Source organism: Heterodontus francisci, chromosome 38 (assembly GCF_036365525.1).
Source record: "Heterodontus francisci isolate sHetFra1 chromosome 38, sHetFra1.hap1, whole genome shotgun sequence".
Taxonomy (NCBI): domain Eukaryota; kingdom Metazoa; phylum Chordata; class Chondrichthyes; order Heterodontiformes; family Heterodontidae; genus Heterodontus; species Heterodontus francisci.
Window position 1 is genome coordinate 10,728,158 of NC_090408.1, and position 17,658 is coordinate 10,745,815.

Sequence of the window (17,658 nt, forward strand, 5' to 3'; positions counted from 1 at the left end):
TGCTGCCAGACCTGCTGAGTGATTCCAGCATTTCTTGTTTTTGTTTCAGATTTCCAGCATCCGCAGTATTTTGCTTTTATATAAAAAAAACACAGGGCCATCTTGATCCGTGTTTTTTTTTATTTGCACAAGTGATTTATGATGCTGATATGGGTTTTAGTTTAATTGCTGCATAAAAAAACTAAATAAAAATAACTAGTAACATGGCTTTAGCTTCAGTTCCATCACCTAGATTATAAATGCAATGTTACTCCAGTAAGACTTGCATTTTGTCACTTTGAAATGGTTCCAAATGCTTCACATGATGCATTGGGAGTGATTCTGATGCAGGCAGACACTGTAGTCCTTAAACATTTGTGAGGGAGGAGAGAATAGAGAGATATGGGGGCAAGAACAGTAAAGATAATTAGGATAGGAAGAGGCTCATGTTAAGTATAAATGCCAGCGTAGACCTATTGTGGTGAATGTCCAGTTTCTGTGATAATGGGCTGGATTTATAAAGCCCGCCAGGGGCGGAAGCAGGTGCACATGCGATTTAGAGATCGGATTCTCGGAGCTCGGCGCTAGGTCCCACTGCCTCCCGAGCAGAAAGCCACTTTTAAAGGAAAGCCATGAGGGAGGGAACGGCAACCCCACATGCCTCCAATTAAATGCCTGTTGAGCTCATTGAGAAGGCCTGTCAGCAGCAATTTACAATCTTCAAAGGAAGGGCATAGGCACAATGTCATGTCTGGAGCATGGCGGCATTTACAAGTCGTGAACACTGCGGGAAGCCATGAGGACTATGGGAAGGGCTGGTTAAAATAACGCAGAGGCCCAAAATAAAGCTCAGCTGCTCCAAAAGTGTCAGAGTGGGCATTGTTGGAGCTGGAAGACTTGCTTTTCTCCGTGATGAGTGGTAGGAATACAGAGAGGGACGTGAGCCCGCTGGCATCACTGAGGGAGCTGGGGTTGGCAGGGGAAGGCCTGGTGAATGCACAAACCCCAGCTGAAGGAGTTCAGATGGGAACAGGTTACTCAGATATTGGACAAAGCAACCAGGATGAGCTTCAGCAGATATAACCACCTGGACAGAAAGAGGCCAGAGGAGCACAGCGAGGGGCTGCAAGGGGAAGAAGACACTACCCAAGACATTGGGTCTACTGACCAAGTGTCAGATATCTGCAAGTGACAGTGTGCCAGCAGCCTGCACCTTTCCAGGCAGATGGTCTCGGAACCTGTGTACTCTGACCCACAATAACCTGTAAACTTGTGGCTCCCATGACAATTCCCTACCTCCAGCTGTCAAGGTCACCGTCAGCCTGATTTTATATGCAGCCAGGTTGTTCCAGGGATCAGCTGTGGACCTAGATGGCATTTCACAGACCGCAGCTCATCATGCCATCGGCAGATCGTGGGGGACTACATCTACTTTGACACAGATGGGCCGAGCAAGCACAGAGGGCATTGGGTTTTGTCTCCATCACTGGATTCCCCCAGGTGTAAGGCATCATCAATTGCACCCATGTGGCCATCAAGGCAATAAATGATCAGCCAGTAAGATCCATTAACAGGAAGGTCTTCCACTCCTTCAATGTCCAACTGGTCCGTGATCACAACAAGAGTTTCCTCCATGTGTCCACTCACTTCCCTGACAGCTGCCATGACTCCTTCAACCTCCACCAATCCAGGCTGCTTTGGATTTTCACTCCATCTCCCAAAGTGCATGGATGGATCCAAGGAGACAAGGGAAATTCCTTGAAGAAATGGCTACTGACCCCTCTATGGGAGCTCCAGACAGAGGCACAGAGGCCTTTCAACCAATGCCACCTGCTCAGCAGACCAACCATTAAGCAGGCCATCAGGCTTCTGAAGATGTAATTCCGGTGCCTGGACTGGTTGGGTGGTGCCCTCAAATACCCTCCTGCAAGGATCTCTGACATTGACATTGTGGTGATCTGCTGCGTTCTCCATAACATGGCCCTCTGGAGAGGTGTGGGCCTTGAGGACAGTGAGGCCCTGGAAGGAGACAGCTCATCGGGGGAGGAGCAGGAGGTAAAAGAAGAGGAAGAGAAGACTGAGGAGGATAACACTGAACAGAGACGTGCCCCTGCTGCATGACGAGGTGGCCTACTCCTGTCACCCTCCAGGATGAGGACCTCCCTCGTCTGCCTCATGGCCTCCAGCATTAAATCCAGATTGGCTTCAATGAAGCAGGGCTGCCCTGCCCCTAATGACAGGCCTCCAGCTTCCCTGTGACCTCTCACTTCCCTCTGGTACAGTGGAAGGTTTTGACACAAACCTGCAGATCTCTCCCTAAGGCCAACCAGTAGCCTCAGTGATGGCTGCCGTAGGGGGTCTACATGAATCCTACATTTCATCTGACTCCCCTCCATTCGAGTGGACAGGAAACCTGTCTCCTTACCAATTAAGGGCTTGCACATTTTAAAATCTGAACCTGAATCAGTTTCCCACCAGAGGCAGGTTTCTGACCCAAAACCAGACCCGTCTCCTGTTTCCTGCCTCCGTAACAAAAATCCAGCCACAGGTTCTGTGGGCCCGATATTTGCTGGGGCAGAATTTCCGAGTGGGGGTGAGGGAGGAGTTCTGGTTTTGACTGCACAGCATGCATCATTTTTTTAACAGGAGCCCTGCCCAGAAGCCAGCTTGATATACAGGCTTGGCTCCCTCTTAGGTGGGGAACGCTGCAGTAGAGACTGCAGCCCAAAAGCCGGTAAATTCGTGCTGCTCGGGTAGAGATTGAGAGGGTTGGGGATGGTGTGGGTCCAGTGTGGCTTAGAGGGTCAGTGGGTGAGCCTGGCCCACAAGCAGTGCTGGAAAGGCACTTACGTCTTCCTCATAGCAGTCCTTGCCTCCCTTTAGCTGCAGGGTTTCCCCAGGTCCAGGAAGCCTGGTTTGCCAGGGTTAAATTTAAAGTGGAGATAAAATCTGAGGCTCGCAGTTGCATTAAAATATTTAAATAAGCAGCCTGCCACCGGGTTGGATTTGGGTTTGAGATGCCCACTCATTTTTGAGGGTTAAAATCCCCCTAATCAGATCTTTTAATGCCCAACAGAATAAGGAGGCGGGACATTAGTTTAAACTCTCAGCTGAATGACAGTATCATCTGCAATATGGCACAGGAGTACCAGCCTCAGTTATGTCCTAGTGTGCTGCGTGATCTTACAGACCTACAGGCAGGAGACTGAAGCTGGCACCAGCACAGTGCTCAAATACTGTGACTGTAATGCGGGAGGAAATAGTTCCAGTTTTAGAATTACTACATCATTTAGAAAATTTGATATCAGGTTAAGATTTCATTGTTTGTCTCTCAGAATAAACACTGATATAAAATCTTGACAGATTTCTGATGGGTTAATATGGAATGAAATGTTATCTTCAGCTTGGTGCATTTTGGTGGAATAAACGACACAGTGACACCAAAATATTAAAACCGTACTTCGGATACCATCAGTACCAAAGGATAAAAAAAGCATGGCATTTAAGTAGCGCCTTATAACATCCCTCAAACATCTAAGCGCTTCATGTACATGTACAGCAAAGTTGACCATTCCAATGAACGGAGGAGGAAGCATTGCACTGGGGTGAGAACATAGATCTCTTTTTAAACTTGTGTGACATAAGCATGAGTTGTTCAACTGTATAACTCATTCAGCAGATTTATTGCTTAAACCCTCCTGCTGTGGTTAGCACCGCAGCCTCACAGCTCCAGCGACCCAGGTTCAATTCTGGGTACTGCCTGTGCGGAGTTTGCAAGTTCTCCCTGTGTCTGCGTGGGTTTCCTCCGGGTTCTCCGCTTTCCTCCCACATGCCAAAGACTTGCTGGTTGATAGGTTAATTGGCCTTTATAAATTGCCCCTAGTATAGGTAGGTGGTAGGGAAATGTGGGGATGTGGTAGTAATGTGGAATTAGTGTAGGATTAGTATAAAATGGGTGGTGATGGTCGGCACAGACTCGGTGGGCCGAAGGGCCTGTTTCAGTGCTGTATCTCTAAACTAAACTAATTGGAAATCAGCGCTATTGCATTACTGCTCACCACTAAAGCGGAATATTAACTTGCAGGGCTGTCACAACCTTCTGGATTTCCAATCCAAACAACCATCTTATCAACAATGCAGCAGCTGGAGCTCAGGTAAGACATACTTAGTTCACTTTAACAATCAGCTTTTGAATGCTTAAAAGCTGGCTTTGTGTTTCAAATTTGCTCTACATATTTTCTCTTCAGAGTCATTGGTCTCTCCTGTAACTGGACCATGTGTTCCTTACAATCAGGAGTTTACTTTTTGATCCATGTTCTCGTTGTGATAGCATGACCTGGAGGATAGTAGCAAACAAAACTCCTTGTTATATGCTTTTTTGCAAATCTCTGACAGGTATACTAATCATTTTTGTGAAAAGAGCCCAATTATTAAACAGGCTGCTTTATGAATGAACCAAATTACATTTATAGTAAATTTTAGCTGGCTTCATATTTTAGTAAAACTCCTTACAACATACGAGATCACCAAGCATGCGATCTTGCCCCTTTATTGAGCTAAATTCATTCTTCCGATAAGAATATTCTCAAACTAGTCAACCCCAAATTTATGAGCACCCACACTTTCTAGGCGTGGCTCCCTGCTCAGCTCACACTCAACACAATTGAACTGTACGATTTTTTTATTCCTTAGCTGGGTAGGAAGGGCAAGGTTTGACCTTTGATCTTTTGATCCACCCTTGGCTTTATGTCCAGAGATTGAACTGTTAAGCTGGCAATCAAACATGCTACCCCCTCCCAGGAATGGATTTCAACAAGATAACTGAGTTCCTGCCATGTTGAGTATGCATGAAAGCAAACCCCTTCCAACACCCTTTGAAATGCTCACTGAAAAGGAGCAAGAGAAAGACCTAATATTTACACAGTGTCTTTCACAGCCTCACGTTATCCCAAAGTACTGTTACAGCCAATGAAGTACTTTTGAAGTGAAGTCACTGTTGTAATGTTGGAAACATGACAGCCAATTTGCACACTGCAAGGTCCCACAAAGCAATGAAATAAAAGACAAGACCATCTGTTTTATTCATGTTGGTTGAGGGATAATTGTTGGCCAGGCCATCACGCAGAACTGTCCTGTTCTTCAAATAGAGCCGTGCAATCTTTTACACTCACCTGAGAGGACAGAAGTGGCCTCAGTTTAATACCTTCTCCTGAAAGACGCACCTCTTGACAGTCCAACACTTCCTCAACAGTGCACTGAAAAATCAGCCTAGATCTTGTGCTCAAGTCACTGGAGTAGGACTTGAACCCACAAACTTCTTTTTTAGAAGACGGAGAGGTGATTTCATTGAAGCAGACAAAATTCTTACAGGGCTCGACAGAATAGATGCAGGAAGGATGTTTTCCCTGGCTGGAGTGGGGTCTAGAACCAGGGGACACAGTAACAGACTAAGACTTAGGCCATTTAGGACTGAGATAAGGAGGAATTTCTACACTCAGAGGGTGGTGAATCTTTGAAATTCTCTGCCCCAGAGGGCTGTGGAGGCTCAGTCATTGAGTATGTTCAAGACCGAGATCGATAGACTTCTAAATAGTAAAGATCACAAGGGATATGGAGATAGTGTGGGAAAATTATGTTGAGGTAGAAGATCAGCCATGATCTAGTTGAATGGTGAAGCAGGCTCGAGGGGCCGAATGGCCTACTTCTGCTTCTATTTCCTATGTTCCAACTTTGAGGCACAAATGGTACCACTGAGCCAAAACTAGAATGTGATGAGGATTGACTTGTCTCAAGCTGGTAATAGTTTTAATGACTGGCTCATTACCTTTAGTGAGAACTCATTAAGACCGATAACTTTCTTTTGGTTGAACAACTCCACAGCCTTTTCTCTCCAAGTAAATAAAATGTTTAGTCTTTGCGAATTTAAACCTCAGAATATGGAACCTACCTCCAAACGGTACCTTATGTGTTAGCTGTGGCTCAGTTGGTAGTACTCTCACTTTTGAGTCACAAGGTTCTGGGTTCAAGTCCCATTTCAGGACTTAAGCACAAAAATTAAAGCTGACCCTCCAGTGCAGTACTGAGAGAGTGCTGCATTGTTGGAAGTGCTGTCTTTCAGATGAGATGTTAAACTGAGGCCCTATCTGCCCTCTTAGGTAGATGTAAAAGATCCCGTGGCACGATGTCAAAGAAGAGTAGGGGAGTTATCTCTGGTGTCCTGACCAATATTTGTCCCTCAATCAATATCACAGAAACAGATTATCTGGTCATTATCACATTGCTTTTTGTGGGAGCTTTCTGTGTGTAGATTGGCTCCTGTGGTTCCTAAACTTCAAAAGTACTTCATTGGCTCTGAAGTGCTTTGAGATGTTTAGTGGTCATAAAAGGCACTATGTAAGTGCAATTCTTTTTTAAAACAAAAATTCCAGTAAGCTAAATAGCTGGAAATCCCAAAATGTATCTACCATCCTTTTAAGCTATTCCTGTTCCTGTTGTTTCCTCACATAGTCAGAGGAGTACAGAAAGTGTAGGGGGGTACTTAAAAAAAAGTAATTGGGAGAGCGAAGAGAGGACATGAAAAAACACTGGCAGGCAAGATAAAGGAAAATCCTAAGGCATTTTATAAGTATATTAAGGGCAAGAGGATAACCAGGGAAAGCATAGGGCCCATTAGGGACCAAAGTGGCAATCTGTGTGTGGAGCCGGAGGATATAGGTGAGGTTTTAAATGATTACTTTTCATCTGTGTTCACTATGGAGAAGGACGATGTAGGTGCAGAGATCAAGGAAGGGGATTGTGATATACTTGAACATATTAGTATTGAAAGGGAGGAAGTATTAGCTGTTTTAGCGGGCTTAAAAGTGGATAAATCCCCAGGCCCAGATGAAATGTATCCTGGGCTGTTATGTGAGGCGAGGGAGGAGATAGCAGGGGCTCTAACACAAATTTTCAAATCCTCTCTGGCCACAGGAGAGGTACCAGAGGACTGGAGGACAGCGAATGTGGTACCATTATTCAAGAAGTGTAGCAAGGATAAACCAGGTAATTACAGGCTGGTGAGTCTAACATCAGTGGTTGGGAAACTATTGGAAAAAATTCTGAAGGACAGGATTAATCTCCACTTGAAGAAGCAGGGATTAATCAAGGATAGTCAGCATGGCTTTGTCACGGGGAGATTGCATCTAACTAACTTGATTGAATTTTCGAGGAGGTGACTAGATGTGTAGATGAGGGTAAAGCAGTTGATATAGTCTACATGAACTTCAGTAAGGCTTTTGATAAGGTCCCACATGGAAGATTGGTTAAGAAGGTAAGAGCCCGTGGGATCCAGGGCAATTTGGGTGATGGTCGAGGGTTGTTTCTGCGAGTGGAAGCCTGTGATCAGTGATGTACCGCAGGGATCGGTGCTGTTTGTAGTGTATATTAATGATTTTGACGTGACTATAGGAGGTATGATCAGTAAGTTCGCGGATGACACGAAAATTGGTGGTGTTATAAATAGTGAGGAGGAAAGCCTTAGATTACAGGACAATATAGATGGGCTGGTAAGATGGGCGGAGCAGTGGCAAATTGAATTTAAACCTGAGAAGTGTGAGGTGATGCATTTTGGGAGGACTAACAAAGCAAGGGAATATGCAATGGATGGTAGGACCCTAGGAAGTACAGAGGTCAAAGGGACCTTGGTGTACTTGTCCATAGATCACTGAAGGCAGCAGCACAAGTAGATAAGGTGGTTATGAAGGCAAATGGGATTCTTGCCATTATTAGCCGAGGCATAGAATATAAGAGCAGGGAGGTTATGATGGAGCTGTATAAAACGCTAGTTGGGCCACAGCTGGAGTACTGTGTACAGTTCTGGGCACCACACTATAGGTAGGATGTGATTGCACTGGAGACGGTGCAGAGGAGATTCACCAGAATGTTGCCTGGGCTGGAGCGTTTCAGCTATGAAGAGAGACTGAAAAGGCAAGGGTTGTTTTCCTTAGAACAGAGAAGGCTGAGGGGGGATATGATTGAGGTGTACAAAATTATGAGGGACATTGAAAGGGTAGATAGGAAGAAACATTTTCCCTTAGCGGAGGGGTCAATAACCAGGGGGCATAGATTTAAGGTAAGGGCAGGAGGTTTAGAGGGGATTTGAGGAAAACTTTTTTCACCCAGAGGGTGGTTGGAAACTGGAACGCACAGCTTGAAGAGGTGGTAGAGGCAGGAACCCTCACAACATTTAAGAAGTATTTAGATGAGCACTTGAAACGTCATAGCATACAAGGCTACGGGACAAGTGCTGGAAAATGGGATTAGAATAGGTAGGTGCTTGACGGCCAGCACAGACACGATGGGCCGAAGGGCCTGTTTCTGTGCTCTATAACTCTATGTCTCAGCCTGCAGAGGTTTTGAAGCCAGTGATGATCATTTAAGCAACAGGGTCTGTGTTTTGTTTCGATGCCCCACCCGTTATATTCTGCATTCAGGATTTCTCCTCTGCAGGGCTTGTAAATTCAAAGGGGGAAATTCTCATGACTGCAGAGCAGATCCTCAGTTGATCATGGAACTTGCTATATGTTCATCAACTTCAATGGAAATCAAAAATGAAAATCGAGTGGGTGAATGACCCAGTCAATCAGTTCACCAGCAAAGTAGTGAAAATGACCCATAAAGTGTTTTGTGATTGTTTTATTTTGAAGGAGGGAGGATAATTTATCTACAAGAAAAAGTACATTTTGTTGAACCAAAGCAACTCTCAAATCCCACCGTCAGACAGACATGAGTCAGAAACAAAAACAGAAAATGCTGGAAATACTCAGCAGGTCAAGCATCATCTGTGGAGAGAAAAGCAGTTATTATTTCAGGTCTGTGTGACCTTTTCATCAGACATGAGTCAGTGATGGTTGTATTCGAGGACACTGATTTGAAATATCAATTGGTTAACCACAAAAGCTAATAGTACCAGACAGTGAAGACAGACAGAATATCCAGATAAAAGGTTTATAAGCCCAAAATGTTTATCCATCCTGCATAAACAGTGTCGTGAAACAGTCTCGCCATGGCAGGTTGTGAAACTGACTTTCAAATCACACGTAATTTGTTGGTAGGCATCAGAAAAATGATCCTAAAAGCCACCAGACTGGCACAAACCCAACTAATGCTCTTCAGGGAAGGAAACCTGCTGCCCTTACCTGGTCTGGCCTACAATTAGTAGTAATTGACTTCAGAATCTACATAAACTACTTCCCCACAGGATACAGAACAATACCATCAAAGAAATAGGCCAGTTTAGTATTTAAATTCTATAACCATGCTCCAGCATCATGATAGATCAGCTAGTATTTAATTTTGAACAAACACCAGGCTGGATTTTATAGCCCCCCCCCACAATGTTGAGGGTCGTGGCGGGGAGGGGCCGGATCATGTCGCCGGGAGAGGCCCTCTATGGGCCTCGACGCTGGGAAGGCCCGGCCTAATATTGCCGCCGACGGCGAGGCCTCGTGGTGGCCTCCCTTGCCACTTGGCGATGGGAACAGAATTTGTATATTAAAAAAAATACAAATTAATGAATTAATTACTTATCCCCTCCTGCTGTCCATCTCATTCCGCTTTTGATGCTGGTGACCGGCACTCCCGCGTCTTTGGATCTCTAGATCCCATGCAGGACACTGGTGGGGAGTGGGGAGCAGGTAAGTATTTAAGTGCGGGAGTGGGGGAGTGGGGTCAAACTAAACTGATTGGTGTAGGGGATGGTAGGAAGGGACTGAAGTTCAAAGCTTATGAACTTTGGGGAGAAGGTCAGGTAGACAAGGTAAGTATTTTGAGGGGGGAGAGGACAAGGAATCAACTGTATGGTTATTGGGGGTGGTGGAGAGGGAGTGGAAACGTTTATTTCTTTTTTTTAAATACATTTAAAATGCCTATATCTTTAAAACTTTAAATTGTAATGTAGTGCTCAAAGCCCTTTAAAAATGGCGTCTTACGCCATTGCAGCAGATGAGCCGCCCATCCCCTCCACATCATCAGGGAGGTTGGGGGGGGGGGGGGTTGGTGGGCGGTCTGCCCCAGCCATTTAAATGAGCTGCCGTGCTGAATATCGCGGTGGTTCCATGACAAGCGGTCCACACGGGCGGACCACCTTTTTTGAAGCCGAGTTTGGTGGCGAGCTTGTAAAATCCAGCCCACCATATTGCACACTGGATAGTTTAATATTCCTTGTTTTTGTTCCTAGGATGTGGGGATTTGGTTCATCTTCCACCGAGCTCCTACTGGACAATCTGTGGGTCAATACCCTGAGGGTCAGTCTGAGTTTACTCCCCTGGGACTATTTTATAACAACAGGGTGCATTCCAATTTCAAGGTTTGTAAAACTACTACAATAGCATCAGCAATTTTTTTTAAAAATACTGTCTGGATTTTTTTTTAAAGAAAGTAGCATAGCATTCCTGCTGCTAGTATATGGCAATGTGCTAATACTGCACTATGTACAAAAGCACAAGAACACAAGAAATAGGAGCAGGAGTAGACCATATGGCCCATCGAGCCTGCTCCACCATTCAATATGATCATGGCTGATCTTAGGATTCAACTCCACTTTTCCCACCTGCTCACCATACCCCTTGATTCCCTGAGAAACCAAAAATCTATCTATCCCAGCCTTAAATGTATTCAACAATGGAGCATCCACAACCCTCTGCTGTGCAGAATTTCAAAGATTCACAACCCTTTGACTGAAGTAATTTCCCTTCATCTCAATCCGAAATGATCGGCCCCTTATCCTAAGAATGTGCTGCTATGTTTTAGATTCCCCGACTAGCAGAAATAATATCTCCGTGTCTACTCTATCCAGCTCCTTCAGAATCTTGTATGTTTCAATGTGATCACCTCTCACTCTTCTAAACTTCAGTGAATACAGACCCAATTTACTTGGTCTTTCATCATAGGACAACCCCCTCATCCTAGGGACCAATCTAGTGAACCTTCGCTGCATTGCCTCCAATGCAAGTATATCCTTTCTTAAACTGACCAAAACTGCACATCGTACTCTATATGTGGTCTCACCAAAACCCTGTACAATTGTAGCAAGACGTCCTTATTCCTGTACTCCAATCCCCTTGCAAATAAAGGCCAACATGCCATTTGCCTTCCTAATTGCTTGCTGTACCTGTATGTTAACATTCTGCGTTCCTTGTACAAGCATACCCAAGTCTCTTTGAACATCGACACCTACAAGTTTCACACCTTTTTAAAAAAAATCTACTTTTCTATTCTTATGACCAAAGTGCATAACTTCACACTTTCCTACATTATACTCCATCTGCCATCTTGTTGCCCACTCACATAACCTGTCTATATCTCTTTGCAGCCTCTCTGTGTCCTTCCCACAGCTTACCTTTCCACCTACTTTTGTATTGTCAGCAAACTTAGATACATTACTCTCTGTCTCCTCATCGAAGTCATTAATATAGATTGTAAATAGCTGAGGCCCCAGCACTGATCCTTGCAACACTCCACTATTTACAGCCTGCCTACCTGAAAATGCCCCGTTTATGCCCACTCGTTGCTTCCTGTCTGTTAACCAATCATCTATATTGCCCCCAACTTCATGAGCCCTTATCTTGCCTATTAACCTTTTGTGTGGCACCTTATTGAATGCCTTTTAGAAATCCAGGTATACTACATCTACTGGTTCCCCTTTATCTACCCTACTAGTTACATTCTCAAAAAACTCTAATAAATTTGTCAGACAGGGTTTCCCTTTAGTAAAAACCATGTTGACTTGTTCTAATCATACTGTGCTTTTCTAAGTGCACTGTTAAGACTTCCTTAATAATAGATTCCAGCATTTTTCCAATGACTGATATTAGACTAACTAGTCTATCGTTCCCTGTTTTCTTTCCCTCCTTTCTTGAAAAGAGCTGTAAAATTTGCCAACTTCTAATCTGATGGGACTGTTCCCGAATATAAGGAATTTTGGAAAATCATAACTAATGCATCCACTATATCTGCAGCTATCTCTTTTAGAATCCTAGGATGTAAGCCATCAGGTCCTGGAGATTTGTCAGATTTTGGTCCCTTAAGTTTCTCCAATACTTGTTTTCTGCTGATATAAATTTCCTTAATTTCCTCACTCTTTTTAGCCCTAGGTTACTGCCTATTTCTGGTATGGAACTTGTGTCTTCTACTGTGAAAACAGGCACAAAATATTTGTTCAATGCCTCTGCCATTTCTTCATTCCCCATGATGATTTCTCCTGTTTCTGTTTCCAAGGGATCAGCATTTACTTTAGCTACTCTCTTCCTTTTGATATACCTATAAAAGCTCTTACAATCTGTTTTTATGTTACTGGCTAGTTTACCCTCATCTTCTATTTTTTCCTTTTTATCAACTTTATCGGGCACTAGATATATCCCTCCTCTCTGAAATATGCTCTGAAATTCTGAGATTCAGGCTTTATACAAGAAGCATTTTATTAAGTTAATGTACAGGCCTGAACAAACTCTGCCTTAATTTCTGTCACAGGCACAACCACAAAAAATTCTTTTTTCTGAAATGCAACACTCAATAACTGGCTAAATTGTTATACAGTGGAGCCCATTTAAATGCCTAACCTTTTGGCAGTAAAACTTACTCAGTTATCTGGGCTATTAATTAAGCAATTATAATTATTGCAATGAATCACCAGCAAAATATTGAGCATTCAAATCCCTCTTCTCACCATCGCCCCTCCCCCCACACCCCACCAAAGCTGCCAATCACAAAACAGCAAATATCACAAAACTGATTAAGTTACTCAAACAATTTCTTCAATCTATTTTCCTTCAGTCAGGTCGGTGTGTGCAACTAAAATGTATAAACACAGAAGACACATCAAAAGGGGAAAAGTCACTGAACCTAGCCATGACATTGGCTACTTAGGGTGGAATCCTCTGCTGATTGGTTATTTATTTTCAGGAGTTGGACCATTTCCGAGTTCTGCATTGCGCACTCTGGAGCAATCCTCGGGAAGCGGCTTCCTAATCAGCCACCTCTGCATCCACATCCAGTTAAGGAATGGCAGGAGGAGTCCTGAGGCTGCAGGCCCAATCAGAGGCCCCGCAGCTCTGGAAGGTTGGCATTCCCACCAGGAGAGGCGGGTGCTGCTCAGGCAGAAAGGAGAGCGCGTGGATGCCTCAAAATGGCAACACCCTCAGAAGTGTACATAAAATTTCAATAATGAATAGGGACGAGGCAAGTAGGCCCATTGGAGTGGAGGTGAAACCCCTCTGGAGGCTTAGTTTGGACTGGGTGTGCGGCCTTTCCTACCTCATCCCATCATTGGGGCATGGAGTCTCCAGCTCCAATGGTAACCTGGCCCACTGCTGCAAGGCTGCCTCCACGGAGCTGTCGGGCTCGGCACTTAGTGGGAGTCCACTCCGATGCTGGGAAGATCCCAGTGGAGTCCTCCTGATCTCTATCATTATGCCCTTAATTGATCATGGATGGCTATTCCTGCGGCCGGGCGGGTCTCTGCTGCTGTTGTGTACAGCTGCTGCAAATGATCTTTTCTTTTTAAGGGCTGTAGCAGAGTCCCGACATTGAGCATGTGATGTGAATTCCTACACAGGAAAATATTTTATGAGTGTTGATCTCAGAGTTAAAGAGATAGACTGACTGTTATGGTTGCACCCTTTGTCATGTTTTCACTGTCCCCTCCGACATTTTCCTCTCTGACCCCCAATGTTCAATTCCTGGCAAAAGGCCTCAGCTTCACCCCATTTCTATTCCGACTCTGATGGTCATGTTTTGTATTCTGATTTCCTCCAACTGGAGATCAAGATTCTTATATTTTTTTTAAAGAAATCCATTTTTTGCTGTTGTTGATATTAACAAGTTGTTGTTGAAATTAAGGCACTGAGGTTCAAGCAGCAAAATTGAACTGGAGTAGGTAGCACCATTTGAAGACTAATAGCAACATAAGTGTGATGGGTTAAGTGACCTCCTTCTGTGCTGCAGCTCCTTAAGGGTACCCCTGGCACTGATGTGGGTGTATCAGTGTTTGTCACAGCGATTGAGAGAGGGCTTTCTCTCTCTCCTGTAGCTACCCACTGTCACCAGGAAGATGTATGTCCTCCATGTAGAATAGAATCTTATAGCACAGAAGGAGGCTGTCATGCCTGTGACAGCAGTTTGAAAGAGCTGTTCAATTAGTCTCTCACTACTGTTAACAAATAAACAAAATTAATTCACATTTGCCATATATTGTCATTCCTTTATTGTGGATAAAAGTTCTCCAAAGGCCAAACAAGTAGTTGATTCCTAAGATGTTCTTGGAAGTTGAAGTTGAGGGAAACAATGATGTTAATTTCCACTGGTAGTAGATTATAGATGGCTGAGTACCATGTGCCTTTTTAGCTATGAGGAGAGGTTGGATAAGCTCAGATTGTTTTCACTGGAACGACGGAGGTGGAGGGGCGACATGATAGAGGTTTACAAAGTTATGAGCGGCATGGACAGAGTGGATACTCAGAAGCTTTTTCCTAGGGTGGAAGAGTCAGTTACTAGGGGACATAGGTTTAAGGTGAGAGGGGCAAAGTTTAGAGGGGATGTGCGAGGCAAGTTCTTTACACAGAGGGTGGTGAGTGCCTGGAACTTGCTGCCGGGGGAGGTGGTGGAAGCAGGTACGATAGCGACATTTAAGAGGCATCTTGACAAATACATGAATAGGATGGGAATAGAGGGATATGGTCTCTGGAAGTGCAGAAGGTTTTAGTTTAGGCAGGCATCAAGATCGGCGCAGGCTTGGAGGGCTGAATGGCCTGTTCCTGTGCTGTACTGTTCTTTGTTCTTTGTGGAGTAGGTGTCTCATCTCCATTACAGCCTCCCTAGTAAGTGTGATTCTCTGGCAAGTTTAGGAGTACTGCACTAGACCTGTACCTTTGGTAGTATATGTTGCAAGTTGTGCACCTTCTAACCCTCTGTGCTCCTCCTCCCCTTCTCTGGCTAATCAACTGTAGTGTACCCATCAGTGACCAGCACACAGTGCTCACTGCTAAAAAAAACCCCTGTGTACTAATCACTTCCACCACTGCTGGATTGATACTTCAAAGTTTCCCATTCATTAAACTCCCCCTCTCCAAGTTTGACCTGAACTGAAATACTCACTTTTTGATTTGACTGTGCAACTGAGGAAAATTACACAAGTTCCTTATTAATGATCACAACAAAATTACCTTATTCACTCCTCATTAATGTTCATTCGTCTATTTTTGGGGAGGTGGGAGTAGTCAGAGCTGCATTAAACATGAAGTAATAGTCTGTTGGCGCTTTCTACTGACATTTCACCAATTTTTAATCACATCTATGACTTTGCTAGAACTAAAAGTTGGAAATAGACCCCACCCCACATTGAAAGGAAAAATACAGTTGTGAGATAAGGTCTAAGGCAATGTTGGAAACTATAAAGCAAATTAGAATGCTATTGCACAGAACATGTGGAAAGAAAACTAACAGAAAGTAAAACTGAAATGGTTTCTCACGCCTGGCAGAGGACAGGAAAATTGCAAAGAAGGGAAATAAGAATGCAGGACTCCGTTTAAGTAGGTGAAAAGGCAAGGAGAGGCGGAAAGGACTTCTGTAGATCTAAGTGACGAGGAAGAGCTGTTGGAGAGTGGTGGAGCTTCAATGCAGTGTGGGTTTCATTTGCCCATAATACCACATCCTGCCTGCTTCAAAGTATCAGCAAATCCGCCAAAGGGAGGAGAACTAATCTGGAATCTTTAACTCTACCTGATGTTGCTGTTGCCTGTTCTGTCTTTCTTTATTTCTTATGCATTGAGAACTGGGCTCCAATATTGATCATGGTGGCGAGTTGTATTTTTGTAATGTTTTTGATCAGTGATTGGTTGATTTCTGTCCTCCTTTTCCCCAGGCTGGACTTTTTATTGGCAGTGGAGTGAAAACAACAGAGTCCAATTCTGTTGATCCCAGAGAGGTTCTTACAGTAGACTTTGCAAGGTATGGCATCATTTATTAATTTAGGACATTCAATCTAATTGGCATTTATTTCACGTAAAGAGCTTGCTATGAGTTATTTCCATTTAGAATCAGTTATGTGATGAGTGCAGAACCAAGTTGAAATAATCCATGTTAGTTCAATTTAGGCTTGATAAGTTCAAGCTATTTGGGTTTGATTTGTTGTACACCTGCTGTGTACTTTGTTTCTGTTATTGTGAGACCCGGTTCCTATAGCTGGAGGAGCTAAAGGACCAATAGTTATTTCCTGATGTAGTAACAATTTCTTTTTGTTTGAAATGTTGTTGGTTGTTTTGGGAATCTGTTTTGTTTCTTTGGGGTGAAAAATGGTTACAGTTGTTTTCACAAGACAGTGTGCACTCATAAAAGAAGCCCTGGACCAGCCTGTACTTGGTCCTTGGGCCACATTAACACATTCAGTACAACCTGCTGGTACTCTTTGCATGTCCATGATGTGCTTACAACAGCACAAAGGTAAGTTCCAGGATGGGGCGTTGGAGCTGGTAACGGGAGGAGCTGCTCCTGAGGACTGAGTCAGGGGAGCATGGCTGTCTCTCACCAGGTCTGGAAGAAGTATGAATAGCATGTGTTATCGTTGGTGTAGTTTTGCCCTCTGATGTGTGATATCTGTGTGCATTCATCACATGTCCTCCAATAAAATTATTCCTTTGTTTTTCAATCAATTTTGCTCTGTAATATCTGCCCTATGTCTAAAATCTAAACTTGGTAGTAGATGTTAGGAGTTTCCAAGTTCGATCTATTCCACTTAAAAGCTGATCCAAGAGAATTGTAATTCTCAAGTAGGGTGGGAGGTCTGCAAACTTCTAGATGTAATCTTTTATGCATTAATATATAGAAACATATAGGCCCTGAATTTTCTTTGCCACTTCGCCCGAAGTGTGGTGGAATTCCTGTTTAGGAGCGAGAGCAGGTCCCGGGAAATTTTGCCCATAGATTTAGGATAAAGGAATCTTTGTTTGGAAATCAATTAGAAATGGATTCCATTCTGAATAATAAAGCTTCAAGCTCTGACCAATCCTTTCCAGAAACCGAATTCTTCCACACCTTCTTGAAACATTACAGATTAAACCAAGCAGACTCCATGTTATCATAATGTGGGTGAAATTATGCAGGTTGTGATTACTGATAGGCTTTGATGGTCATTCTTGGTCTCCTCCTTCTGGGAGAAGGGACTGCTGTTTACTTACCATGGTTAAGATTTAAGGAGGATTCCATCATTTGTTATTGCTAAAAACTAAGATCTAATTTTTGCTAATTTTCTAATCACATAACTCCCTCACTCTGCTCACACTGTCTGTCCATTGTTAGAGATTTGGAGAGACGAGCGCGTTTTTCAAAGTGTCCTCCACCGATTGTGAACTTGGACAATCAGGGCTATGGTATTGTAATCCTCTCTCTGACCTCAGCCTCCTTCAAATACAGTCTTTGATGGGTGATAGATCAGTGAATTTATCCTACTGTTCCATCCTACTGATCTGTTTTTCTGTAAGCTCTTTTGTAAAGTTACATGTGTTTCAGTGTAATGTGCTGTTGGTGCTTGGTTCTGTATTTTGCATGTGTTCAGGCTTTTGCTGTGCTCCATTGTTGTGGAAGTAGAAAGCGCTCTCATTTCTGCAGCACCTTTCACACCCATTGGACATCCCAAAGTGCTTTACAGCC

General features: G+C 43.8%; 2 protein-coding genes across 6 annotated transcripts in view; both read left to right on the forward strand.

Moving 5' to 3' along the window:
* Positions 1-17,658, forward strand: part of LOC137352386 (inactive cell surface hyaluronidase CEMIP2-like) — a 162,758-nt gene that overhangs the window by 56,399 nt on the left and 88,701 nt on the right. For all 4 annotated transcript variants that reach the window (XM_068017718.1, XM_068017720.1, XM_068017719.1 and 1 more), the window contains 3 exons: positions 4,064-4,133; positions 10,196-10,324; positions 15,875-15,960. In XM_068017718.1, coding sequence (XP_067873819.1) covers positions 4,064-4,133; positions 10,196-10,324; positions 15,875-15,960 — 285 coding nt within the window. The remainder of the gene's footprint in view (positions 1-4,063; positions 4,134-10,195; positions 10,325-15,874; positions 15,961-17,658) is intronic.
* Positions 1-17,658, forward strand: part of cemip (cell migration inducing hyaluronidase 1) — a 268,013-nt gene that overhangs the window by 16,669 nt on the left and 233,686 nt on the right. The window lies entirely within an intron of this gene.